General features: G+C 59.6%; 2 protein-coding genes and 1 long non-coding RNA gene across 30 annotated transcripts in view; 2 read left to right on the top strand and 1 right to left on the bottom strand.

Moving 5' to 3' along the window:
• The window catches only part of CFAP92 (cilia and flagella associated protein 92 (putative)), a 31,691-nt gene extending 24,757 nt beyond the window's left edge, over window positions 1-6,934 (top strand). For 9 of the 26 annotated variants that reach the window (XM_081526530.1, XM_081526525.1, XM_081526522.1 and 6 more), the window contains exons 13-16: window positions 3,294-3,458; window positions 3,804-3,989; window positions 4,058-4,208; window positions 6,749-6,934. In XM_081526530.1, coding sequence (XP_081382656.1) covers window positions 3,294-3,458; window positions 3,804-3,989; window positions 4,058-4,208; window positions 6,749-6,831 — 585 coding nt within the window. In that variant the 3' untranslated portion in view covers window positions 6,832-6,934. Of the gene's footprint in view, window positions 1-3,293; window positions 3,493-3,703; window positions 3,990-4,057; window positions 4,209-4,919; window positions 5,673-6,745 lie in introns of those variants that run through there. The other 17 variants (XM_081526534.1, XM_081526533.1, XM_081526532.1 and 14 more) reach the window with 6 other exon arrangements.
• The window catches only part of ACAD9 (acyl-CoA dehydrogenase family member 9), a 42,171-nt gene continuing 23,210 nt past the window's right edge, over window positions 5,673-24,633 (bottom strand). The window contains exons 1-17 of one of the 3 annotated variants that reach the window (XM_081526543.1): window positions 24,331-24,616; window positions 21,953-22,054; window positions 18,786-18,892; window positions 18,204-18,304; window positions 17,232-17,310; window positions 16,032-16,206; window positions 15,306-15,379; window positions 12,034-12,109; window positions 10,776-10,846; window positions 10,465-10,584; window positions 9,829-9,957; window positions 8,271-8,350; window positions 7,753-7,879; window positions 7,554-7,631; window positions 6,972-7,100; window positions 6,342-6,414; window positions 5,673-6,073 (exon numbers count right to left, since the gene is read on the bottom strand). In XM_081526543.1, coding sequence (XP_081382669.1) covers window positions 5,973-6,073; window positions 6,342-6,414; window positions 6,972-7,100; window positions 7,554-7,631; window positions 7,753-7,879; window positions 8,271-8,350; window positions 9,829-9,957; window positions 10,465-10,584; window positions 10,776-10,846; window positions 12,034-12,109; window positions 15,306-15,379; window positions 16,032-16,206; window positions 17,232-17,310; window positions 18,204-18,304; window positions 18,786-18,892; window positions 21,953-22,054; window positions 24,331-24,460 — 1,752 coding nt within the window. In that variant the 5' untranslated portion in view covers window positions 24,461-24,616 and the 3' untranslated portion in view covers window positions 5,673-5,972. Of the gene's footprint in view, window positions 6,074-6,341; window positions 6,415-6,971; window positions 7,101-7,553; window positions 7,632-7,752; window positions 7,880-8,270; window positions 8,351-9,828; window positions 9,958-10,464; window positions 10,585-10,775; window positions 10,847-12,033; window positions 12,110-15,305; window positions 15,380-16,031; window positions 16,207-17,231; window positions 17,311-18,203; window positions 18,305-18,785; window positions 18,893-21,952; window positions 22,055-24,330; window positions 24,617-24,633 lie in introns of those variants that run through there. The other 2 variants (XM_081526541.1, XM_081526542.1) reach the window with 2 other exon arrangements.
• On the top strand, window positions 16,345-19,897 carry LOC145520330 (uncharacterized). Its single transcript, XR_014064412.1, has 2 exons — window positions 16,345-17,414; window positions 18,124-19,897. It is a non-coding gene; the product is annotated as an uncharacterized LOC145520330 (long non-coding RNA).

Below are 24,633 nucleotides of genomic sequence, written 5' to 3'. Positions count from 1 at the left end.
AATAATTTCAGCGGTGGTTTTTTATGGCTGAGTAATCAATCGGTCCATCCTCTAGAGGGACCACGTGTGGTTTACACGTTCATCGCTCGGTGGAGACTCATACCTGTGTCTTGCCTGTTGTAGGCAGCGCCGTGGGGGATGCTGGGGCGCCTCTGTTGAGTTCAAGCCGGATGGCTTTCTCGGGATCCAGGCCCAGGTGTGGGCAGGTCAGATCCCAGGTTTATCCAGTCTCGATAGGTTTCTTGGGGTTTTTTTTTCCTTTCTTCCTTGCAGGGGGCTGGGGAGCCCGTCCCTTGGACTGGCTGTGGCCAGTATACATTCCCAGTGACAGCCTCGGGGGTGGGTGGCCGTGCCTCTGGCCCTGTCCTGCGTGTACTGCTCTCGTAGACTTGTGAGGCTGGGCCGTGGGGACGGGTGGGTTTTGGCTTCTCCTTGTCGTTTTGATTGGCACCCCCGCCGTTATGAAGGATGCCCAGCTGCTTTCCCTGCGCTGGAGGTGTGCAGGGTTTTTTCTTTTTTTTCCTGTTTTCCTTCCCTCCAAGAGTGGTGTGAGGGAAGCAGCCCTGTGGCCCGTGGCTTCCTGAAAGCAGGCTGTGTTCGGATGGCCGCTGTGCCCCGCCCCCTGCCCCCCAGCGGCCTTATGAATGCAAGGTGCCAGGAAGCACCGGTGGTCCAGCTGCAGCTCCACGGAGTGTCCACAGGATGGCAGCACCTTCCCTTGCCCACCTCCAGTGCCACAAGCAAAGCGGTGCCTTAGGGCAGGGGGGCTTCCAGAGCTGTGCCTTGGAGCGGGGTGTGCCCGAGCCAACATCCCAGGCACGTCTCCCTGCTTCTTCCCCGTCAAGCCCCGCCCTCCAGGCTCATCCCAGGCGGGGCTGCAGCAGCCCGGCTGAGGAGGGAGGCAGCAGCGGGGAACCCCAGCCCCCGGAGGCAGGAGGCCAAATGAGTCTGGCCTCCAAGATCCTCAAGGCCTTGATACGCCGCTCGGGATTGTGGCGCCAGGCAGAGGCAAGCAGGCGGTAGAGGCTCCCTCCTGGGCTGTCGGGCGGTAGGAACCCCCACCCCGAGGATGGGCTTTGCGGCCCGAGTCGGGGGGGTCAGAGCAAGGAAAGGGGGCATGGTTTTACCCCGCCTTCGTCGAATGTGATGCCAATGTTCCACTGGAGTCCAGCTCGATCGGCAGTGTTGTGCCTGTGGTCAGCGTACAGCCGCTGGATTCAGGTACGGCGCTTGCACGGAAGTTGTCTAGTCTATTTATTTATTTTATGGATGCGTTTGGGACAGGGCAGAGCCATCAGGTAGGAGGAAGGTCATTTTTGTGCAGTAATGGTTACAGATTTCTGTGTCTAGGTTAGACAAAGGAAGGAAGGAAATAAATGTACACGTGTACTTTTTCACATTTTTATTTCTTCCCTTTCAGAGTCCTGTGGGATCTGGGGCTCATGTGAACCCTTGGGCAGTGGGGGGCGGGGCAGAGGGGATGCAGAGCCGCCAAGGATCAGAGCAGCACTTCGCCCCCCTCCTCCTGGGGCAGGAAAGGTATCAGGGACTGAGAAGCCGAGGACTCCAGGAGAGACAGCCTTGCACAACCCCCAGCCCCACACCAGGGCCAGAGAAGCTGGGCTCAGGCTCCCCGTGTCATTTTATCCTCGCCCTTACAGTTCGTACACTGAGCGCCCCCCGGCCTTGGAGACAAACCCAGACTTTCCCAGAGAGGATCAGATATCAGTCTTCCTCACTTCCTTCCCTTCACGTGAGATGAACCCACTGACCATGTCTGTGCGGTCAGCACGTCGCTGAGTTTGGGTCCAGACCGTCCCATCAGGCTCACGGCTCACCCGAGGGTGCAGTGCGGTCAGAGGACCGTCCCACACTGCAGGCGTCTCCTGCAGTGGCCTGGCTTCCAGCAATGTGGTCCTGTGGCGTCTGTGGAGCCACCTGTGTTTCTGGGATCCGCCGCAGCTCCAGGGCGTGCCCTGAAATGTTGGCTCCGCTCTCGGTTGCACCTAATGCTCTGAGGCCAGACGCCGCCGTCATGAACCCGTTACCTTGTGGTAAAACCCTGGATACTCCTCCGTGGCTGTCACTTACTTCGCACCCCCCCCCCCAGCCTTCATTTATACAAGCTTCTCTTGAGATTGGATTGCCCAACAGCAGCAGGCTGGAAGCCAGAGACCGCCTCTCGTCCCGGGTCTCGTAGGAGCCTGCATGTGACTGCACGCGCCGCCCCGGGACGCTGTGTCACCCTCGCGCACTCCCCCGCTCTCCCTCCTGTCCTTCCTCCCCTAGTGTCTTTAATCCTGTGTCCAGACTCGAATCCTGCTTATCGATTCCGACGCTGTTTCTGCAGCCTTTCCTCTGCTCCCGGGCCCCTCCTTTCCGTCTCTCGGGTGCCGCTTCTCCTATCTCCACCTTCCACACTCTGGGTCCTTACTGTCACTCTTTTAGCCGAGGCTGCCTTCGGGTAGCTTGTCCGGTGGATCGCCCAGCTCCCCGGTTCATGCTGCAACCGTGTCGCCGCGGCAGTATATCACATTGACTCGTCTCCTCTCGACCCTAAGGCTTTCATAGCCAGTGTTTTTGCTTTGGTGTCAACTCCTGCCTCAGCACTCACATCTTCGCCTGGTGTTGCTAACTGACTATGATCCCGATCTTACCTTCTTGTCCTGTCCCTTCCAGCCATCTGGCTCCACGCATGGCCTTTTGCCTGACACTGCTCACTCTGGTTGGCAGTCGGGACTCCACCGCTCCCGTCAGCCCCAGGCCGGCGGAGAACCCCAGGCCCCCAGACAAAGTCGCGGCCGCTGTCTGCACCCCCCCCAGGCAACTGTCCTCTTCCCACCCTGGGTCAGGAGCACACGCAGGACCCCGTGTGCCGGGTCATCAGCCACCCGCTGGCCCTGGGGTGAGGCCGAGCAGGGGGCTTGTGCTTCCCCAGTGCAGATGGGTCAGCCACCTGGGCCCCCACCGTGAGCACAGCCGGAGGCGGGATGTGACGCCCCCCAAGAGGCGCTCACCGGCTGCTGCCGCCAGTCCCCCAGCTGTATGTGTGGCGCGCAGACGTGCTGAGGCCTCCCGAGATGAGACTGCTAGCCCAGACTAAGGCTCCCGGCTGCGGTCCTCTGATCTCCAGTGTGGGCGGCGGGGCTGTGTCTCTTGCTCTGGGCGAGCTCCAGACTGCTCGCAGGAACAGATGCCTGGTGGTGTGACCGCCTCCCAGAGGTCACCTGCCCGAGGCCTGCTGGCTGCAGAGGTGCCCTTGTGTAGGGGATGACCGGCGTCTCTTTCTCCAGAGAAACATCTCGGCGGCCTCCCAAGTCGGCAAGAAGCCTCCCAGGTCTGCGGCGAGGGTGATGAGGGTCTTGGCCCCGGGCACACGCACTGTGCATAACTACAGTATCCAGACCCTGAACTCCGTGGAGCTGGCCAAGAAGGAGCTGTATCGAGAGATGGCCAAGGTGAGTGACGGCGTGGGGCCCGAACCAGCCCAGCGTGCCCACCACGGGCAGGGCGGGGCGGTGGGAGACCCCATGGGCTCCTTCCTCTGACCATGTGGCTGGCGGTCAGCGGGGATCTTGGCGCAGGGGGAGCGGCTGTGTTCCCACTAGACGTGAACCCTCCACCTACAGCGGGAGCCAGGGCCCGGTGTCTTCCTGGGCGCGTGTCCCTGGCTCTCGCAGCGCTTTGTTCTGCCTGGGCGCAGGCTTCCCTCCAGCACTGGCCACTTCAGAAGCAGCCTCTGACCCAGGGGACAGGGCCCTGGCTCCTGACCGGCCCGCCTGCCCATCTGCGCTCGTTCACAGGAGCCGGGCAGGAGGTTCACGTACTCGCAGAAGTATCTGTCAGCAACGGTGGGGCCTCTGGACCCGGAGGAGGAGGAGAGGAGGGCCCACAGGGAGTCCCGCCAGGCCTGGCGCACACCCAGCGGCTTCCAGACGGCGGGCACTACCTGGCCCCTCGAGCTGCTGCCCATCAGTGCTGCCACAGAGGTGGGTGCAAGAGTGGGGATCGGGTGGGGGTCCGTGGGGCCGCCCTGACCTGCTGCTCCCCGCCTCAGGAGTGGAGGGAGAAGGCCCTGTTCGCCAACCTGCTGGAGCCGGTGCTGCAGCGGGAGAGGTGGGGCTGGGACCGGCGCCACCAGGACTTTGACCTGTACACGCGGCCGCCAGAATTCCTGGAGCCGCCACCCGCGCCCAAGCCCGGGACAGGTGAGGGCAGGCCCTGGGCCCAGGCTGGGCTGGCAGACTGCACGCCGGGTTCTGGGCGGCCGTGGGCCCTGCTCCGCTCTGCACCTGCCCTCTCAGCTGAGAGAGGGCGACGCTGGGAGGCAGGCCCAAGGCCTTTCACACTCAGCACCGTGTTACCCACAACTGCCTCCAGAGGCTCCCCGGGGCCCTCTTGGACCCGGCCACTTGTCCCTCCACGGGGAAGGGCGTGAGCCTGGCCACGATGACCCTTCTGAGTCCTCGTCACCCCCTTGTACATGAGGAGGGACCCCCAAACATTTACAGGCTGAGAGAGCGCCAAAAATGTGCCACTTAACAGAGCCAGAACCTTTGTTCAGGGAAAAGAGCTATCTGGCAACTAGGTTTGCCAGAGGCCCTGCCCAGGAGGCTCGGTCAGGTCACCTCGGATCTCCTCTGTTCCTGCGCTCCCATGGGCAGCTGGTGACAGAGCCTGCAACAGGAGCGCGTGCTGACGCGCTGCGGGGGCCGGCCTCCCCCCCTGGACCAGGCTGCCGCCCTCAGCACACACCCCAGAATCAGGGCTGCGGGAAGACCCCCGCTCTGTGCGGGGGTCCCTGGCCCAGGGTCACGTGGGTGGCCCAGCCTGGGAAGGCCCGGCTCGGCTCTCCGTCCCTTCCAGCATGAGGTCTCTGGGCGCACAGCTGAGTGCGTGATCTCCCTACCTCCACGCAGGTAAGAACAGGTTCAGCCCAGCAGGGGATGGGGACATGGAGACGACATACTGCAGGGACAGAGCGGGCCCTGGGGGGGCTCCCGTGCAGCCGGGCCCTTCCCAACAGCTCCACGTGGGAGACACAGGCTCTCCATCCTGGGCAGAGCGCCTCCTTGCCCGCGAATCACTCACGACTTTGGAAACGACCGCCCCACGAAGCCCCGAGTCGGACCTTCGGGAGAGAAGCTGTCATGATCCTGGGCGCACGCTCAGCCCCACCTGAGCCAGTGACACCTCAAGGCAATGTGGAGGGTGAGCTTTCTGGACAAACCACCCAGGAGCCAGACCAGAGCCCGAAGCCCGCCAGGTGAGCACGCGGAACAAGGATGTCAGCGAGGAGCAGACGGGGGCCCGGACACAGGCCTGCTTGAGCCGGGGGAGACGCCGCTCGAGGGAGACACTGCTCGTGCCGTGGGGGACACTGCTGTGCTCAGGGAGAGGCCGAGGAGCCCCAGGAGCAGCGCCTGCTGTCCCAGCAGCGTCACCAGAGCAGGCCCAGCGCCGAGGCTCACAACCCTGATGCCGAGGACCAAGGGCCCTGGAAGCCAGCCCAGATGGCGGGCCTGAGGGTCAAATTTTTGTCCACTCAAGGCTGGCTCAGAGGAGACGCGTGTCTAGACTGCCCACACTCGAAGGGCAAACACGCTGTGCTAAATACTTCCTGGCACGTGTTTTAAGCGCCTTTCATTCCAAATTAAAACCAACGACACGTATGCAGTTTTCAAGCTGTTTCTTGGAGAACGTGCAGCCTCACAGACGTAGCCACCGTGCTGGGACCTGTGCCCGCCAGCCTCCTCTGGGGCGCCCCCCAAGCAGGCGAGTCTCAGCAGCTCCGTGCTCACCCCGTGTCCACTCAGGCTGAGATCACGTCCGGCAGCGGTGCCCACAGGTTGGGGGCCCAGAAAAGGCCCGTCGGGTGAAGAGGAGAAATGGTCAATTTGTAATAAACCGAGTTCTCTACCTTCTGGCCACTGTGGGCGTGTCCGGGGTGGCCGTGAGGACACGAGCCCTCTTCAGGACGTCCGGTCTAGAGGGTGGGAGCAGATGTAGGCCCGCTTCTCGAGGACCTGCTGGGACACCTTCTTGACCAGTTCGTCCAGGTTTTCTGGAGAGTCTAGGGGGGAAACAGGAGAGTGTTGTGACAGTAGAAACACTGCTGGGGCGTTCCCTCCAACAAGGTCAGCTCGCCTGGGGAGGAGCCCTGAAGGCATCCGTGCCTCACGGGGAGGACGGGGGGCAAGAGCCCTGGTGACCCAGACGTCTCCGCACGGGGCATGCTGACCTCAGCATCAGCACCCACGGGGGCTGGAGCGTGTGCTGCGCCCTCTGCTGCTCAGCAGGTGCAGGCCCCCCGCCCCTCACAGGCCCAGCCGCCCACTCACGCTTGTCCAGCTGAGACAGGGTGAAGAGATTCTGGTGATAAGCTTCTGAGCAGAAGATGTTAGCCAACAGAACCTGCCAGAACCAAAGTCCCCGAGGGTGACTGCCAAGAGCTCTGGAGTCTCTGGGCCTCAACGCAGTCCCTCCCTGGAGGCTGACCTCTGCACTCCCAAGACCTCTGTCTGTCTGCCCAAGCGGGCACCTTGCCAGGTCAGGCTGCCAGGCTCAGAAGCCGCGGCTTTAGGTTCTGACGAGCCCTGTCCCCGGGGGGGTGACTCAACACCTCCGGGCAGGAGGGCGTCCTGACCCCGAAGCCATGGCCAGAGTGCGTCCAGACGAGCGCACACACAGAGGGGTGAGGACGCCTAGGTCTGGGGCCCCAACCATCACCCCCTCTTCTCTCAAGCAGGAAGGAGAAAGGCAGCAGCCTCGTGTCCTGAGCAGCACAGACCTCCCTCTGGAGCTGAGCGCGCCGGCCCCTTCCACGGCTGAAACTCGGCAACGCCACCAACCTCCCCCGGCTCTAGGTTGTCTGGAGGGCACCGCACGCGCACCCCCTCAGCCCGCAGGCCTCAGTAAAGTGCAGTGAGATGAAGCCGCAGCACTGCTGTGGGCCCAAGTGGGGGGCTCACCTCGTGGTCGTGGCCGCGCAGTCCCAGGCGGATGGAGCGGCTGGCCCGAGACAGCACAGCTGTCATCCCGTACAGGTTGATGAGCACGTTGGCCACTCGCTTCAAGACCAACTGCTCCTCAACGATGGTCTGGGAACACAGGGCGGGGGTAGACATGGCCCCTGGGACCCCTGCCCCACAGTCCTCACTGGGGCCCACCTCTGCACCTCATTCTACACCCCAGGGAGAGCGGGGCCTTCCCTTAGCGCCATCCAAATGTGGGCAGGGACACGTCCCAGAGCCTGGCTGAGACCAGCCACAGCAGACACAGATCAGCTCTCAAGACTCAGGGCCATGTGGGGCTGCCCTTCCTGGCTTCAGGGGGCCTCTCGCCAACTGGAAGGTGCCTCCCAGCAGGGTTCCTCCACCCTCGCCTCTGGCGAGCTGAGTGGCCCACTGGACAGGCAGCCACGGCCAGCACCGCTCCCCACCCCAGCCCCCCAAGGTGACCAGGACTTCCTTCCAGGCCTGGTCCCCACGGTGGACCCTCACTGGAGTGTCGCCTCACAGATGCTAGCCGGCCGGCCTCCACACCCCAGGTACCTTGCCGAAGCGAAGCAGCAGGGTCTCCACAGAGCGGCCGAAGTAGTACACGTTTTCCTCGAGCTTGTGGGCGCCGTCCTGCCGGGCCAGGGGAGGGCTCAGCTCGGCACTGCCCACTGCCCAAGCTCTACCCATCGTGACGGTGTGGACGGGGCCACACTCCTTCTGGGAAGGACATACTGACGGGGGGCCCACTCACCACAAGGCTGGGGTGCACAACTCCAAGCTTCCCTGTCAGTCCCAGGTCCACGGTGCGGCCCAGGGAGTCCCGAAGCCTCTGGCCCACGGTCTCCATGATGGTGCTCACGTTGCCCTGTTTGAGCTCCCTGCAGAGAGTCCAGGCCCCGTGAGCCGGGTCCCCAAGACCAGCTCCACAGCTTCAGGGCACCCATGGCGGCTCCCGATTACGTCAGGGCCCTGCCACTCCCCTGGCCTGCCCGTCAGGAGGCAGCCAGGAGATGCCAGGGTGACTGAGGGTTACCTCGTCGCCCCAGTTCTAAAAGCCACGTGGGAGGATGGCAGGGTGACCTCGGGGCAGGACTCTGGGCTTCTCCAGGCAGCCGCCCCCACCCCGCCCCGGCAGCCCAGGAGTGAGCTGAGCCCCACCAGGCTGCACCCTCTGTCCTGGGATGGGGCAGTCCCCTCCTCCGGCTGCCCCAGCACAGGCCTCTGCTGGGCAGGGAGACCCGGGGGGCAGAGGGTGGATGCGTCACCTACTTGATCCTTGCAGTCAGAACGCGGCCAGCGTGCTGCAGGCCTGTCAGGGCGATGTACATGCGGAGGATCTCGTTGGTTCCCTGGGGCCGACATGATCCAGGTCAGAGGCCACTCCCAGTGGCCAGCTAGGCCATGCTACTGCCCACTAACCCTTGGGAAGCAGCTAGGAGCAGGGCTGTCACAGGGGCCCAGGTGACAGGTAGACTACTGCCCCCTGGGGGCCCTGCCCCATCCCATGACTATAGGCCCCCGGGGGCCCTTCCCCATGCACGACCACCCTGCAGGAGTCACGTCTTTCCCCAAGCCCCTGACTCTGTCTGTTTAAGGGAGAGGCAGCTTGCTCTGGGTAGCCAGGGATGCTTGACCCAGGGCACAGCAAGCGCCCGGTGGCCACTCTGGTCCAGGCCCGGCTCCTCTGGGAAGTAGCTGGCTGTTCTCTGGTACCGGGTGTCAACACCCACGGGGCCCACCCAGCACCCTGAGTCACAGAACCTCGGGGAGGCAGACTAGAGGGCGGCTGGTGCCCACTGTGCATGGTGGTGCTGTGGTCAGAGGCGCAGGGGCTGGACTGAGGCCACACCGCTGGGCTGTCCCGTGGAGAGGCTCTTACGGGAGAGGCGGCGGGAGCAAGGAGGCCTCCAGGCTGACCCAAGCCCATCCTGGGCAGTCTGGGCTTCACGCTGAGGGCCCTGCACCCCTGCTGAGCACCCCACCAGCCATGGAGGACCAGCACGTCCAGGCCAGGGGAGGGGCCTTGGGAGAGCAGTCCTGGGGCAGCCGCAGGACGCGGCTGGAAACTGCCCCGGGGCCTTGTTGACCGCACCGTCCGCCCACTGCGGGAGAGGACACGGGGCCCTGGCAGCCAGCGCGGTCTTCCTCTCCGTAGAGGAGCCGCCAGGGTGCCCAGCCTCGTGTGTGCCCACAGGCCTGCCAGCGCACACCCACGTGCAACCTGAAACCCTGCCCGGGCCCCACCACGGCCTCGGGTCACACCCCTGCCACCCACCATCTTGGAACACAAATGCAAATAAGCCATTTTCTGCTCCCAAGCGTGTCACATCTTCCCCACCCTCGCAGTAAGATCCAGAGTGCTCTGAGTGCCAGCTGGGGTCCTGTGGCTGGCACTCGCCGGCCACCCGCTTGCCCGGCCTCTGGGAGCAGGGCTGTCTGCTGCTACTTCCGTCCACCTCGTGCGGGCCTGAGGGTCCACTGAGGCCCGGCACATGCCACTCCCTGCCGGCCCCTCGGCCTGATCAAAGGCCTTTTCGCCCCCAGGCTGTGTGCTGGCTCCCTGAGGCCCCGGCCCCTCTGGGAGGGGGCACACCTCTGCCCCTCTGCACCGGTATTCTGGAGTTGTCCTCCACTGGTCAGGATGAGCCAACTAGGCATTTCTGGGGCCCCACGGCCTTTCCTCCCTCCAGCCAGCCTGTGAACTCACGGCAGCAGAGTCCCTGGGCGCGCCCTGCGGGGAGGCACCCGGGGAGGCGCAGACCCCACTGCAGAGAGGCGCGAAGGCAGGTGGGAGGGGCTCTGCGCCGGTGGGCAGAGCAGCGCTCACCTCGAAGATGAGCAGGACGCGGCTATCACGCAGGAAGCGCTCGTACGGGTAGTCCTTGATGTAACCTGAGCCGCCGTGGATCTGCAGCGCCTCGCTCACGCACTGCCAGGCGCCCTCGGAGCTGAATACCTGCCACAGATGTGGGGCGAGGTCAGCACGGGGCTGCTGGCGGGGGGGGTGGGTGGGTGGGGAGGCCTAGACGGAGAACTGGGCTTTGGGACCCCCACCCTGGGAGGGGCCCTGACCATCACATCTCACTGGTGGCCCCAAACCGACTTCTCCTCCTGCTGCCCAAAACAAAACACAGGACACGCTGGTATTTGCCTTAGCCAAATACTCGTAAAAGGCAATTTTGATACCAAGACACAGAAAAGCCAGAAACTAGAACAAGGCAGGCCTTCCCAAGGCAGCCCTGCTGCTCCTTCCGGTGGATGTGAAGGTGTCCTTTGCTCCTCTCACCACGATCAGCGGTCAGCTGGTGACACCTGGCACAAAGCCCACCAGACCAGCAGGGCACTGTCCCTCTGCCACTCTGCTCCCAGCTGCGTCCCGGGGTGGCTGGTGTGGGTACCTCGTCAAGCCCAGGCAGCGACTGAGTGACGGGGCAGGACGGCAGGAGCGCCGTGAGCGGGCTACCTTCACCATGGCGGCCTCGATGGAGCAGTCGGGGAAGCCAGGCGCGTCCAGCATCGCCGCCGTGAGGTAGGCCATGCTTTCCATCACGTAGGCCTTCTGCGCCATCAGGGCAAACTTCTCCTGGAGTGTTCAGAACAGTCTAGACAGACCTGCTGCGCGGAGACCCAGGCCCGCCAAGCAGCAGAGCAAGCCCGGGGCCAGGAATGCCCAGCCGGGGGCAAGCTCGCCTTTGCCCCAAATCCCCACCAGGAGGGCAGGCTCTCAGTGCCTGCGCGGAGAACTCTGCCCACCCAGCCCTCGCCCCTCCGCACCTGAATCAGGCCGAACTCACTGAGGTTCCTGTTGAACTGTTTCCTCGTGCAGGCATACTCAGCAGTCATTTCTGAGCAAGAGTGGAATGATCAGAAAACAAGTTTCCGCTGTCCTGAAATGCTTTAAGTCATCACCCACACGCACTCAGACAGGGACTACGAGAGCCGGGTCCCCTGAGACCAAACACCCTGAACGTCACAGCCCCGCCTTCCGGCATCTCCGGGGCAGGGTGCTTGTCCCCTCTGAGTGGTGCCCGGGGTGGGGGACGGAGGGCAGCAGGGCCTGGCATCAGACACGCGGGGACGTGGCCGCATGGCCTCTCCTCCCTCATCAACACCTGACCTCGGGGGCGCCAGGCTGGGGCGCTGCGCAGGGGGTCACACCCGGGAGGGTGGTCTGTGGCCTGTGTGCACTTCGGGAACCCAGGCTGGCCCTGAAGGCACTGAGAGCCCACAGCCTCCCCCTCCCACGGCTCCCCAGACAGGCTTCCACACTCCCGGGATCCCAGGGGCTCCACGTCCTCTGAGCATGAGAGCGAAGGTCTTGCCCTGAGAAGCTTTCCAGACAAGGCAGCAGAGTCCAGATGGGCTCAGGGCCGTGGCGGCAGCTCAGCTCAGGGAGATGGGCCCTGAGCGTGCAGGCTGACGGGGGCAAGGCCTTGGGCAAATCGCTGCCCCCTGTGAGCCTGGGTCTCCTCTTCTGTAAACCAGTGCCGCCCTGAACTCCAAAGCACCCCCCGAGCACCCCGTGGCGAGCAACCCCCGGCATGCCCATGCCTCAGCCACATCCCTCTGGCAAAGCAAAGCCAGCAGTGATGTTTCGTGTCCCTGAGACCCTAGCAGGCTGTTTTAACTTCACTGGCAAAGGGAGGGAGGTCTGGGTTTCAGGGACCCTACTAGAAGAAAGGAACCATCCAGAGGCGAGGAGACCAGGGTCCCCAGCCCGGCCGCACCGCACCCACTGTGCAGACACCTGCAGAGCTCCACCGCCAGGCCTGCGGGTGTCCGGCTTGCAGTCGGACGTGTGCTCAGCAGCCCTCACCTCCCCCAGAATGCCCCCCACCCCGTGCATGCTGGGACATGAGCCCTGGCCCCACAGGCCCGCCTCGGGGCACCCTTCCCTCCAGATCAAGCCCGGACCCCAGGCTTGAATGGGGCTGGCTGTCAGGGGCCGGCTCAGCACCGTCCCGGCCTGCTGCCCGGGGCCGTGGGGAGCCCCGGGCTGGGTGGCGGGGCCAGGCTGCCCCCGTTCACCTACTGATCAGCTTCTTGAGCATCCCGGCCACCGTGCTGCCCATGCTGAAGCGCCCGCTGTTGAGGATGTTCATGGCCACCTGCAGGGAGAGGGGGCTCAGTGCGGGTCACCCTGAGGGCCTGGCTGGGGAAGGCCGAGGGCCCTGCGGGGCACAGAGTGCGACAGCGCTTGTCCACTTTGGCCAGAGGCTTTGTTGAAGACCACAGGGGCACCTGGAGGAGTTAAGCGTCCTGGGCCGGGGAGCAGTCCCCATCCCTCGAGATCAGGCCGTCGTCACTGCAATGCTCACAGACGTCCGCGCAGTCAGCCCAGAAAGGAAGGGGACACCTCTGTGCCTCGGGGCAAGGGACCCAGGGCTGAGACTAGCTGGGCGTCCGTCACCAGCGCCTCACTTTACCGGCAGCACCTCAGGGTCAGGGCGCCTTTAAGGGTTGAAGAGCCTGAGGTTGCGAGTGGTGAGCCTGGCGTGTGCGGGGCCCACCCTTCCACCTCGGACGTGCTCCCCACCTCCAGTTTCCACAGTGACCTCTGTCCTCTTCCGACCCCAACTCCCGACCTACAGCGGGGCGAGTGCACGCAGCGCTACTCAAGCGCCAGACAACGGGTCCGGGGAGGCGCCCCCTGCAGACCCCAAGAGGCACAGACACCACGGCCCCTGGTGGGCTGGGGACTAGAGGGGACACAGTCCAGTGAGGGGGTGGGGTCGGGAGGTGGGGCACCCAGTCACACGGTGGACACTAGCGCGAAGCCCCGAGAGGGCCTGGGGCCTGCCCACCTCTCTCAAGCCCAGTAGCCCTGGGCAGAGGCCTGCAGGCGGGGCTGCGTCTGGGGGCGGCAGTGTGGACGCAGCTTCATGCTCACTGCCCACCTAGGTGACTCGGATTAAGCAAACATGCCTCTGAGTTTGAATGTATGATGAGTTGCTCAATAAGATGGGTGGAGACTCTTTCAACACAGATCCTATAGGGATGGGGAGACTGGAAGCATCTGCTCCAGTCACTGGGCGACAGACTGGGTCCTGGCAGATGAGTCCACGGCAGCTGGCCGTGGGGCGGGCAGCTCCTACCCTCAGGGGCTCAGGTAAGTCCCAGTGCAGAGTGACACTCAGGCCCTGGGCCCGAGCCCTGACGTCAGACCTCCTGTGTCTTGGGACGCGGGACTACGAGGGGAAGTGACTCCCCAACTGGGGTCCTGGAATCTTCCCACAGGGCTCTCGGAGGCCAGCTCACAGTCGTGAACAAGCTCCCCTCACAGCCCCTTTGCAGTTTATCCTGAACTTCACTTCCGACAACAGGAGGGGAAGGCTGGACGCCAGGCCTCACCTCCTGGGGGATGATGGAAGCCTGGCAGGCTCGCCCGACCTGAAGGACCTCCTGGGCCCAGGTGTCCCTCCCTCCCTCCCGAGCCGGATCCTGCCACCTCGTCACCTTCCTACCACAGGGCCGTCTCGCCTATAGCTCTGCTCCAGATCCCAGACTCGCCGTCCCTGCGGCACCCCGCCCCACTGGCCAGCCGCCTCTGCTCCCCATGACCTTCCTCCTTGACCGCACGCTGGCCTCCGCTCCCCAGGCCTGTCGTCATCCCACCCTCCACCTCTGGAATCACCCTCAGCGTTCCGTGCTTTTCAGTATCGAGGCTGACTAGTGGACAGCCCCACTCATCACAAAGCAGGGCTTCAGAAATCTATTTCCTTTTGCGCGTTAAAACCATCACTTTTCACCTAACAGTGGAAAAGAAATTCTTTAAATGCTGCGCTGAGAAGGACTGGGCAAAGACCTCATGTACAGCTCAACACTCCAGCAGGCAACATGGCAACACAGACCAAGAACTTAAAAATGTTCAGGCCCTCCGACCCGGGAATTCAGCATTAAACCTCAGGAGATAATGGGACAAGCGTGCAGGACATGTGCAAGGACACAGGTCACACAGTGTGGTGCCAAGCAGGGAAGGCGAGAAACCGTCAACTGCTCGATCCTGGGGACCCGGGGACGGTGACTGATCTCAGCACATGGGGCAACACTGTGCAGGTCTCAACCTCAGAAAACCACACTCCCTAGTGTGTAAAGACTACAAGGGCTTGCTGGTGAGTGAGAAGTGCCACTCTCATCTCTTACATGCGCACAAATATTTTAGCGATGTAAACTCAAGAATGTCAACAGTGGACAGCATCTCCTGGGGACGGCCTTCAAGGGAGCCCAGGGCCCCTCCACATGTGACATCCGCACACGACGCCCTCCTGCACCCCACCCCTCCCGCACTCTGCTCCGCTCCGGGGCCAGGGCCTGGCTGACGCCCTCAGGTGAGTCTCTTAACATCCCTAAGGCCAGGGAAGTCCTGTTTTGATCCCTATGCACAGCCCAGATGGGGGCAGCTTCGCCCAGGGTGAAGACACTTACCCCAGGCCAGATTGAAAATTTAAAACAGGACGAGCATACATGCTGGCAAGATGTGGAAAACTGGGAGCCCTCAGGTCCACACACTGCTGGAGGGAACGTGAAACAGGGCAGCCACCACGGAGGAGTCTGGGGGGCCCTCAGAGCGCTCAGCGAGCAGTCAGCGTGCCACCCTGCGCTCCTCCAGCCGTGCCCCCAGCAGGACGGCAAGCAGTGTTCCCACACAAACATGCACGTTGAGCGTTCACGGCAGCGCGATTCAAATGGCCCGAAAACGAAACAACCCAAGTGTCCATCAGCTGATGACAGGTGAACACAACGTGGTCTGTTCACCCAACACCTCTGCGACTCAGCTACAGAGCATGAAAGAAGCCCTACACGGATCGCATCTCAACGAAACATCCCAGCAGGCAGATCCACAGATGCAGACAGTAAAACAGTGATGGCCGAGGGCTGGCAGGGGAGGGAAGGCACGGCGCTGCTTTCTGGGGTGACGGCAACCTTCTGAGGTCAGACATGGAGCCGGGCACTGACCCAGTGACTGTCCTGAAAACCACCAGAGCGCGTGTGCGCAAGATGGTGAATGCTGTCACATGCATTACCTGTCAACGAAAACACGATCAACCCTAACCCCAAGAAAAAAGAATCACGGTGGGCACTCGGGACCCCAGGCTGCACACCCTGCACTCCATGGGCTGCCCTCCCAGAATGGGCGGCAGGAACCCAGGCCCACTCCAGGCAGACGAGGCCTCCAGCTGGGCGGGGGGACGCCCGGACCCCAGTTCTCTCTGCTCCGTGGGCCCTCAGCCTGAGCCTCCCTGCCCAGGCAGCAGGGAGCGGCCCGGGACCGCACAGCACCCACTGGGATGGCGGGCAACGCACCTTAAAGCCGCCTCCGACTTCTCCGAGGACATTCTCCACGGGCACCTTGGTGTTCTCAAAGTGGACCTCGCAGGCTGGAACACACGATGGCCAGGACCTCAGCTGAGGAGCCCCGGGTGCTCGGCCCCCGACCTGCACGCAGGCCACGCAGCTCACTCGCTTGCTCGTTCAGACCCTCCATGGTCTGAACTGAGGGACCCGAAAGGCTCAGCCTCGTGAGGGCCGTGTGGCAGCTCTGGCCAGGCCAAGAGGCCACGTACAGGACGCCGGCCTCAAGTGAACCGAGTGCTTACTGCGCTGCAGGCGGGCCTGGGCGGGGAGGAAGGAAGCGAAGGAGGAGGAGTCCCGGGGGGGAAGATGGGGGTCTGTGGCACTGAGCCCCGTGACCCAGGACCCCTTGGTCCCGGCCTCCCCCGAGGCTGGGTGTCCCACCGGGCAGCGAGAACCTCACCTGGAAGTCATCACCGCCCAAATCTCTCACACACATGGTTTTTCTCACATATACATGCATAGATGCACACACATTTTCTGTTGTGCACACATTTCAGTATCTCACACATTTTCTCTCACGCGCACACACACTTTCTCTCAGACACACAGTTTTCTCTCTCATACACGCACACACATTTTCTCTCACGTGCACACAAGTGCACATACACGTTTTATCTCACACACGTGCATGGACAACACATTGTATCTCTCGCACACGCGCACAGTACCACTCACTGTTGGAGCCTCGAATGCCCATCTTATCCTCGGGTTTCCCATTGGTGACGCCACCAAAGTCTCTCTCTACTATGAATGCTGTGATCTTGTCCTTCACCGAGCCGTCGGAATCAACAACCTCAGTTTTTGCAAACACAGTAAAGACATTGGCCAGTCCTCCATTGGTGATCCAGACCTGAGGAAAGAAAGCAGAACGACTCCAGAGAAACCAAACGACTCCAGGCCACCTGTCAGCATCGGCCGCCCATCGTAGCCCAAGACAGCAGAGCAAGGCTTTCCCTGGAGGGGTGCGTGTGTCTGGGTTTCTGTTTGTGTGCGGTGTGTGTGTGTGGCAGTTCTGGCTCTAGCACAGGGCACCTTGCGGTGGGAGGGAGGTAGAAGGAGAGGGTGGGGAAGAGGAGAGACTCCTCGACAAACGGCTCTGTGTAGAACTTACTAGGATTTTGATTCAAGCAACTTGTTTGGGAGGAAAAACAAACCGAACAGGTATGAGACGATCAGAAAACCATGGATGCTAAGGAGATGGTAAGCACTCATCGTGCTCCGGCGCCTCAGTCCTGTCTGACTCTTTGTGACCCCATGGAGCGAAGCCCGCCAGGCTCCTCTGTCCATGGGATCCTCCAGGCGACAGTACTGGAGTGGAATGCCTTGCCCTTCTCCAGGGGATCGTCCCCCACCAGGGACTGAACCCGGGTTTCCTGTGGCTCCTGCCTTGTAGGCAGGCTCTTTACCACTGAGCCCCCGGGGAAGCCCAGAAACCATCATCACGTGTTCCATGTCCTGTGGTGCTGTGATCGCCCTGGCTGCTACCCAGAGCTGCAGCACGATGGAGGCGGCAATGAAGGTAGGAGACAGCTGTGGACGTTCCCAGCAGTACACGTGTGTCTGTGCTTCAAATTCCGTGTAACAGAAAAAATTAAAAAACAGACACACGAGCGCAGCTCAACAAAGTGGGTGGCACTCCAGAAGTCTGCAGACTCTGAAGCCAGGGCACCTTGGTGCCTATCCTGCCATGAGGCGGACGGGACAGGGGTGGGTCACGGAACCTCTCTGAGCCCATTTCTTCTTCCAACAAAGGAAGAAGGTCAAGGGGTGATGTGTCTGCCCCGACGACCCCCGGAGCATGGGAAGTGGCCAGTGAGGGGCGCTGAAGGTCCGGACGCAGACACTGACACGGCCACGGAGGCCACACGGCTGTACCTTGGAGCCGTTGAGGACGTAGTGTCTCTTATCTGCACTTAGCGTGGCCCTGGTCCGGATGGAGGCGGCATCGCTCCCGCTGCGGGGACAGACACAGGTGGTTGGGAACAGACGAGCATCCTCAGGGCCCCGCAGGAAGTTTCAGAGTGCAACAGAGGAGCTGAGAAGCTCTTAAAGGGCCAGGTAATAAGTGCATTCCGCTGTGCAGGCTCAGACAATGTGTACACAAGCAGGTCTGCTCGAATAGAAGTTCATTTACAAAAGCAGGTGGCAAGGTGGACTTGGCCAACCCCACTTTCTCACCTCGGGTGAGAATGTGTCCGTGAGGACATCTGGGAGGCCTAAACACAAGAGATGTGGGTTCACACGGTGCCAAGCTCCTGTGAGGTGACTGCAGGGGACCTAGGTCCCCAGGGCAGGGGAGTAGGCCAGAGATTGCCCTGCCGTCGGAAGTGCTGAGTCCACAGCAGCTGGGAGACTCTGGACTGAGGATTCCACCTCCCTGAACCTCAGTCCACAGCCTGGAGAGTGAGGATGACCCCACCCACTCTGCACACTCTGAAAGTCACTGTGACTGTGACGCCTGAATGCTTTTTTTATATAAGGAGGGTGGTTGTTCAGTCACTGAGTCGTGTCTGACTCTATTGGGACCCCATGGACTGTAGCCCCCACAGGCTCCTGTGTTCATGATATTTCCCAGGCAAGAATACTGGAATGGGTTGCCATTTCTTCCTCCAGGGGATCTTCCCGACCCAGGGATCGAACCTGGGGCTCCTGCGTAGGCAGGTGGGTTCTTTAGTTAGCACTGAGCCTCCAGGAAAGCCAATAAGGAAGGTTGTAAAGCATAAAACAGTTACAGAACAGGTGCTGACGGCCTGTTCTCATCTGTAAGGATCACCAGGAAGGAGAAGGAGGTGGAGACGAGAGCAGGAAGCGGACAGGAAAGAAGGCTGTGGGGGGCGCGGGGCTGACCTGGCTGGCTCTGTCAGGCAGAAGGCGGCCACGTGCTCCCCGGACGCCAGCCTGGGCAGGTACCTGGCCTTCTGCTCCTTGCTGCCGGCCAAGATGATGCCCTGCGACACACAAGGCTCATTCAGCGGTGGCAAGAGAGGAGCGGGCGCCATGTGCTCACAGAACACGCTTCCTTCACACAAGAGGGGGCCGCCCAGAGCTGGCAGCCCCGGTAAAATGAATGGGGAGCTGCTGGGAGGTCAGGGAGCCCTGCACAGGGACAGGCTGGGGCGGGACTTGGGGTTCTCGGCAGCTTCTCCACCACTCCCTCGGTTCCTATGCTGAGCAAAACCAGCCAAGGAATGAGCTGTGGGCCGGGGGGGCCTGCCCCAAAATGCTCCAAGTCCAGTGGAGGACAGCACCATCAGCAGGGCAGACACACTCAGGCCCCAGGGCAGCACACCAAGCGGGGGAGGCATCACTTCCAGCCCACAGTGCAGGCAGGCTCCATGGAGGCGGCAGCCTCTGATGGGGGAGGCGGCGGTTTCCAAAGGAGCCAGCTGCCCCCTCCCCCCACGTGCTCCACTAACCCGCACCCCTGACCTTGAGGCCGATGGCCTGGTGAGCCGCCAGGGTCACAGCGATGGAGGCGTCCAGGCCAATGACCTCCCACAGCCGCGCGTACATGGTGTTGGAGAGGCCCAGGCCACCTAGGGTGGGAACAGAACAGCCTCGCTTACACTCCAGCCCCAGATTCTTCCCATTAAAGTACAGCCCACTCACCATTTTATAAGGAACACAACATAGACAGCTACAAAGAAAACAAATTACCCATTAACTTATCACTCGGCGCATTTCTGTCTATATCCTTTCAGACTTTTTCTAGCTTTATAATAAGCACATGCAGATGTGTACTTTAATATAAAAACAAAGTCCTTACATACATAAAGTCTCTTGAGATGCTGTGAACAACTATCACAGATCCCGGGTTTTGTGGACGTGAACCGTGTTCCGTGTCCACCCCCAGGACCTCTCGGCCTCTGGACAGGTCTCTGCACCCGGGGATGCTGCTCTGGGGGCTGGAGTGTTGCAGGGGTGCCCCGGACCCTGCAGGGTGTTGAGTTGCATCCATGGCCTCTGCCCATGAGATGCCCGTAGTTCCCCCTTCCCCACAGGTCTGACAATAAAATATGTCTCCCAACAATGCCAGACGTCCCCTGGGGGGCAAATCACTGTTTTAGGAGCAAAAGGACAAGCACAGTAAAAAAAAAAAAAACAAAAACCCCACCGAACTTGTGTATTCTGCATTTCATCTTCACCTTCCAGAGGTGGTGGGGTGGCCTCAAGTGTGTCTGACAAACCAACCAAGGGGTGGAGCGGCCTCTGAGCCCCCGCACGGCCCCAGTGCAGGGGCGCCTTCCGCACGGGGAGGGCCAGGTCCTCGCAGGGACACTGTGTCCCCCGGGCTCGGGGGGCTCAGCGAAGGCCAGCAGCAGCCCCCACCCCACCTGTCAGTCAAGACACTTTGTTCCTACTTGTTTCATACACCGATGTCAGTTTTGCTTCTTTAAAAAAAAAAAATCGTGACACTTTTCTTCGTGAAAGTGAAAGTCACTCAGTCATGTCTGACTTTTTGTGAATACAAAAAGTATTTGTCAGATGGTCTGGTTTCTCTTTAAATCGAATAAATCTTTCGAAAAAAAAAAAAAAAAAAAGTATTTGTCAATACAGTCCATGAATTCTCCAGGCCAGAATACTGGAGTGGGTGGCTGTTCCCTTCTCCAGGGGGTCTTCCCAACCCAGGGATCGAACCCAGGTCTCCCACATTGCAGGCGGATTCTTTACCAGCTGAGCCACAAGGGAAGCCCAACAATACTGGAGTGGGTAGCTGTTCCCTTCTCCAGGGGATCTGCCCAACCCAGGAATCGAACCCAGGTCTCCTGCATTGCAGGCGGATTCTTCACCAGCTACGCTATCAGGGAAACCTTTTTCAAGAAAGCATCAGTGAACTCATGGGCAGGGGACAAAGAGTGGGGACAGATGACAGGTGGGTGAGACCGCTGGGGGTGGGGTGGGGCTGGAGGGCAGGAAGGAGAACTGGGTGCAGAAATTTCCAACCAGACTTTAGAATGCTTCAAACTGGGAAAATTTCTGAAAACTCTTTTGGGCGTGAACATAAGGTTGTGGTTGCTTTAATTTCCCAAGGAAGAATTAAAAAAAAAAAAGAAAATGAAATAGTTCCAAATGTGACCACTTTATCATCTCATGAAAGAGCATTTTCACACCCAAGAGGAACACATAAAACAGAATAAGGGATGGAGCTGTGCAGTCACACACACACACGTGTGCTGGCATAAAACACAGAGACACAAAAAGACGTATTTAAGTTTCACACAAAGTTGTGTGGAGGAAGCAACTACTTCTCCTGAATCAGGAAGTGCTTTCCTGGAGACCTTGGAGGGAAGCAGACACCATCACCAAGCCGGCTGCATCTGGCAGCTCTCCTCTGCCGTGTTTTCTGCACACACTTCCTTTCCACAGCTGATGACAGGCCAACCGCTGCGCTCGGGCTCAGCCTCCTGCTCTGCTCTAATATTGGACACGGCCCCCACCTTGCGGCAGACACTTCCCCGGGGCCTGGGAGCTGCCGACAAAGGACCCCGCTGGGCCTGGAGGCCTGGGGAGAGCCCAGGGCTCTGACCTCGCAGGCTGCAGATGCATTCGAGGCCTGCACTGTGTCCCGCCACCAGCGGAGCAGATTAGGTCATGTTTTCTCCATAGGCCGTAACTTCTCTTATTATTGTAAATTTGGAAATGTGGGAAGAGGTACTAAACAGGAGACAAGTAGGAGATATACTCGAACAGCTTAAAACACGGTGACAGACACACATACAAACAGAGATTCCCCCTGATGAAAATATGCCTCCAAATGCGGCATCACATTGTTTGTCCTAAAATCTCAGGCTCTGTCTCAGACTGGAGCCGCTCCAGCCTGGGTCCCAGCGGGACGTGTTCTCAGGCACGAGGGTCCCCACCCTTGGCTGGCTGTGAGGTGGAGGGTATGTGGGGGGAGCGGACTGCACTTTCGCCCTGGAGCTGAATCAGCGTCTGGGCCTCGCTGTGCAAACTGAACCCCTGGCGTGGACACCGCGCTCACAGCCACAGACGTGCCCGGCTCTCCCAAACCCCTGACCCCGAGCTGATGAAGCTGGAGGCTGCCCCAGCGAGGGCTCAGGGGGAGAGCTCAGAGAGCAGGGAGGGTGGGGAGAGGAAGGGGGAGGCCTTACTTGTAGGAAAGGATCCTGAGAGTGCACACTGGGCCGTGTCTGTGCCGGAGCCCACGCGGGACTATGTTCTGTCCCTCTGAAACGTCCAGACGCAGCACTGACGGCCTGGGGCCGCTCCTCCGCCAGAGAGATTGTGCGGCCACTGGCCAGCCTGCCCAGGGGTGAGAGCCACCTGCCTCCCCCGTGGAGCGCAGGGAGCACACACACCTGCGGGTGCTCCCCCACCGCCCCCCACGGGGGGAAGCACAGAACTCACTAGCTTTTCCTGCCGAAGAGCCCCTTCACCAGGCCCCACACTCACCAGCCAGCCCCCCAGATTTAGCCCTCAAAGGGCAGTTTGATTAATTTCAGCATTTTTGCAGCCTGACCTTGGACTTAATGCGTTTTCAAAGGCCACCTTTTCAGAACAGAACCGTTTCATGGACAAATACAGAGGGCTTTATTGAAAGCTGAACCAGTTGGGTGGTGGTTCCCTTTACTCACCATATTCTTCTGGGACTTGTATTCCAAAAAGCCCCAGGGACTTCAGTTTCTCTAAAGTTTCATCTGAGATTTTTCCCTCCTGGTCAATTTTTTGAGAGTCCACTGCCAAGAGGAAATATTTTCATTAAACAACATATAACCTACGTTTATACAAATAGAAGTAAACAGAACAGTTGTATTTTACATATGTTAATACTGTATATTACAACACCAGCAATAGAAACTTCAAAACTGGAAACTGTCTAGCCAAGGTCACTTCTGTTTGATTGTACCTCACTAGCCTAGCAAGAACTGCATTTCAAAGGACTTCCAATATGCACAATGAGTCCCTGCATAAAACTGCAGCACTTTCCTGCCATCTACCTAACAAAAATTCAGAGTAATGCTAGTAAAGATGATCCAAGAACTCGGAAAAAGAATGGAGGCATGGATCGAGAAAATATAAGAAATGTTTAAGGACCTAGAAAAACTAAAGGACAAATAAACAATGATGAACAAAACAAAAACTGAAATGAAAAATACACCACAAGGAATAAATAAAAAGGGTAGCTGAGGCAGAAGAACAAATAAGCAGGCTGGAAGACAGTCCAGAAGGGAGTAGCAGAAAAAGAGAAGGGAGTGGCAGGATATATTTAAAGTGACAAAAGGAAAAAAACCTACAACCAAGATTACCGTCCCCAGCAAGGCTTGACAGAGAAATCAAAAGCTTTACAGATAAGCAAAAGCTAGGAGAATTTGGCACCACCAAACCAGCCTCATGACAAATGCTAAAGGAACTTCTGTAGGCAGGAAACATGAAAAAGATCCACAAAAACAAATCCAAAACAATTAAGGAAATGGTAATAGGAACACACAGATGGATGATTGTGATGAATGTAAATGAATTAAATGCTCTAACCAAAAGACACAGACTGGCTGAACGGATTAACCAACAAGACCCAACATATGCTGTCTACAAGAGACTCACCTCACACCTACAGACACATACAGACTGTGAAAGTAAGGGGCTAGAAAAAGGTATACCATGCAAATAGAAATCAAACGAAAGCTGCAGTAGCAATACTCATATCAGATAAAATAGATGTTAAAATAAAGATGTGGCAGGAGACAAGGAAGGGTACTACATAATGACCAAGGGCTCAATCCAAGAAGATGTAACAATTATAAATGTTTATACACCCAACACAGGAGCACCTCAATACATAAGGCAAATGCTAAGGCAAATGCTAACAGCCATCAAAGGGCAAATCAACACAATATTACTGGGGGGCTGTAGGTATTTATGAAACATTTTAACACTCATTGACTGTGTCGGGTCTCAGCTGTAGCACAGGCTTGCTCCGCGGCATGTGGGATCTTAGTTCCCAAAACAGGGAGGGAACCCGCGTCCCCTGCCCTGGAAGGTGGGCTCCTAGCCACTGGACCACCAGGGAAGTCCCCAGTGAGGGACCTTCGCACCCCGCTTATACCAATAAACAGATCATCCAGACAGAACACGAATAAGGAAACACAAACCTTAAATGACACATTAGACCAGACAGACGTAACTGATATTTAATGTCAATAAAATGGAAGGAATGTCCTTCCCACAGCAGCAGAATACATTTTCTTCTCAAGTGCACCTGGAACCCTGGCCGGGATGGAGCTCATCTTGAGTCACAGACCAAGCCTCAGTGCATCTTCTGGAGCCCCATACCATGGTCAGACGTGTGAGGTTTGTACCGAGGCTTCTGTAACCCAAAACCTAGACCATCTCCGGAACTGACTAACCTTCATAGCAACTGTTGCCATGAGCCCCCAACTCTCACTGGCCAGTTCCCTGACCTCTAACCAGTCACCGAATGCCACCCTTCCAGCAGGAATTTTCTTTGTCCTGAGAGGACAGAAACTGGCTAGTAACCTAGGAAATGCATCGGCTCTAGCTTGAGCCAGCCCACTGTTCTAATAGCGTCTCCCGTGCTGATGAACTCTATCCTCCTCTCACTGGGCCTCGTGTCTGGAATTCTTTTCCAACCTGTGCACAGACCGCGACCTTTGGGGGCCCATATGTCTCCTGGGGGTTCTCCCTCTGACTCTCCTTTACTCTCTCATTTCTTTTTCCTCAAACCCTCTGCTAACAGGCGAGTGGCTGTGGAAGCAACCGAGAAACTCTGGCCAGGGTGGCTCTGTGGGCCCCAGCAGCTGCCCCCCAAACGAGGGAGGCTCTCCTCTCCTCTCCCTTCCTTAACTAGGGTGAGGACCGTGCTGTGTGCTGTGCTTGGCCGCTCAGTCATGTCCAACCCTGCGGAGCCCGCCAGGCTCCTCTGTCCATGGGACTCTCCAGGCACATGTTAGCTCAAGCGGAACACCGAGCCCGCTCCTCAGGGCTGCCGGCTTACCAGCAGGACTACAACGTGGATTCCTCAGCCTGTTTTCTCTGCTACTTTCACTCTTCCCTCTTCGGTCTGGATTCATTTCCTGGAAGCTTAGGAGCTGCCTCTGAGGCATCCCAAAGAGGGGCTTCCACATTTCAGGCAATCACCAAATTGTGAGCCACCCAGCTGGGTCTGGCCAAGTCGCATGGAGCCCAGTTGTCCGGTCGGTGTCTCAGCCGCATGCTCAAGGGTCGCCTCTCACTGTCAGACGTGCCTGTTGGGACACTCGGCCACTTGCGCCATTAGCCACGTGGTGCCTCCGTCACA

The sequence above is a fragment of the Giraffa tippelskirchi genome, chromosome 9 (genome assembly GCF_054371585.1).
Source record: "Giraffa tippelskirchi isolate mGirTip1 chromosome 9, T2T-mGirTip1v1.2.pri, whole genome shotgun sequence".
Lineage (NCBI taxonomy): Eukaryota > Metazoa > Chordata > Mammalia > Artiodactyla > Giraffidae > Giraffa > Giraffa tippelskirchi.
The sequence above is the reverse complement of the archived record's forward strand: the minus strand, read 5'-3'. Positions and strand labels throughout refer to the sequence as shown.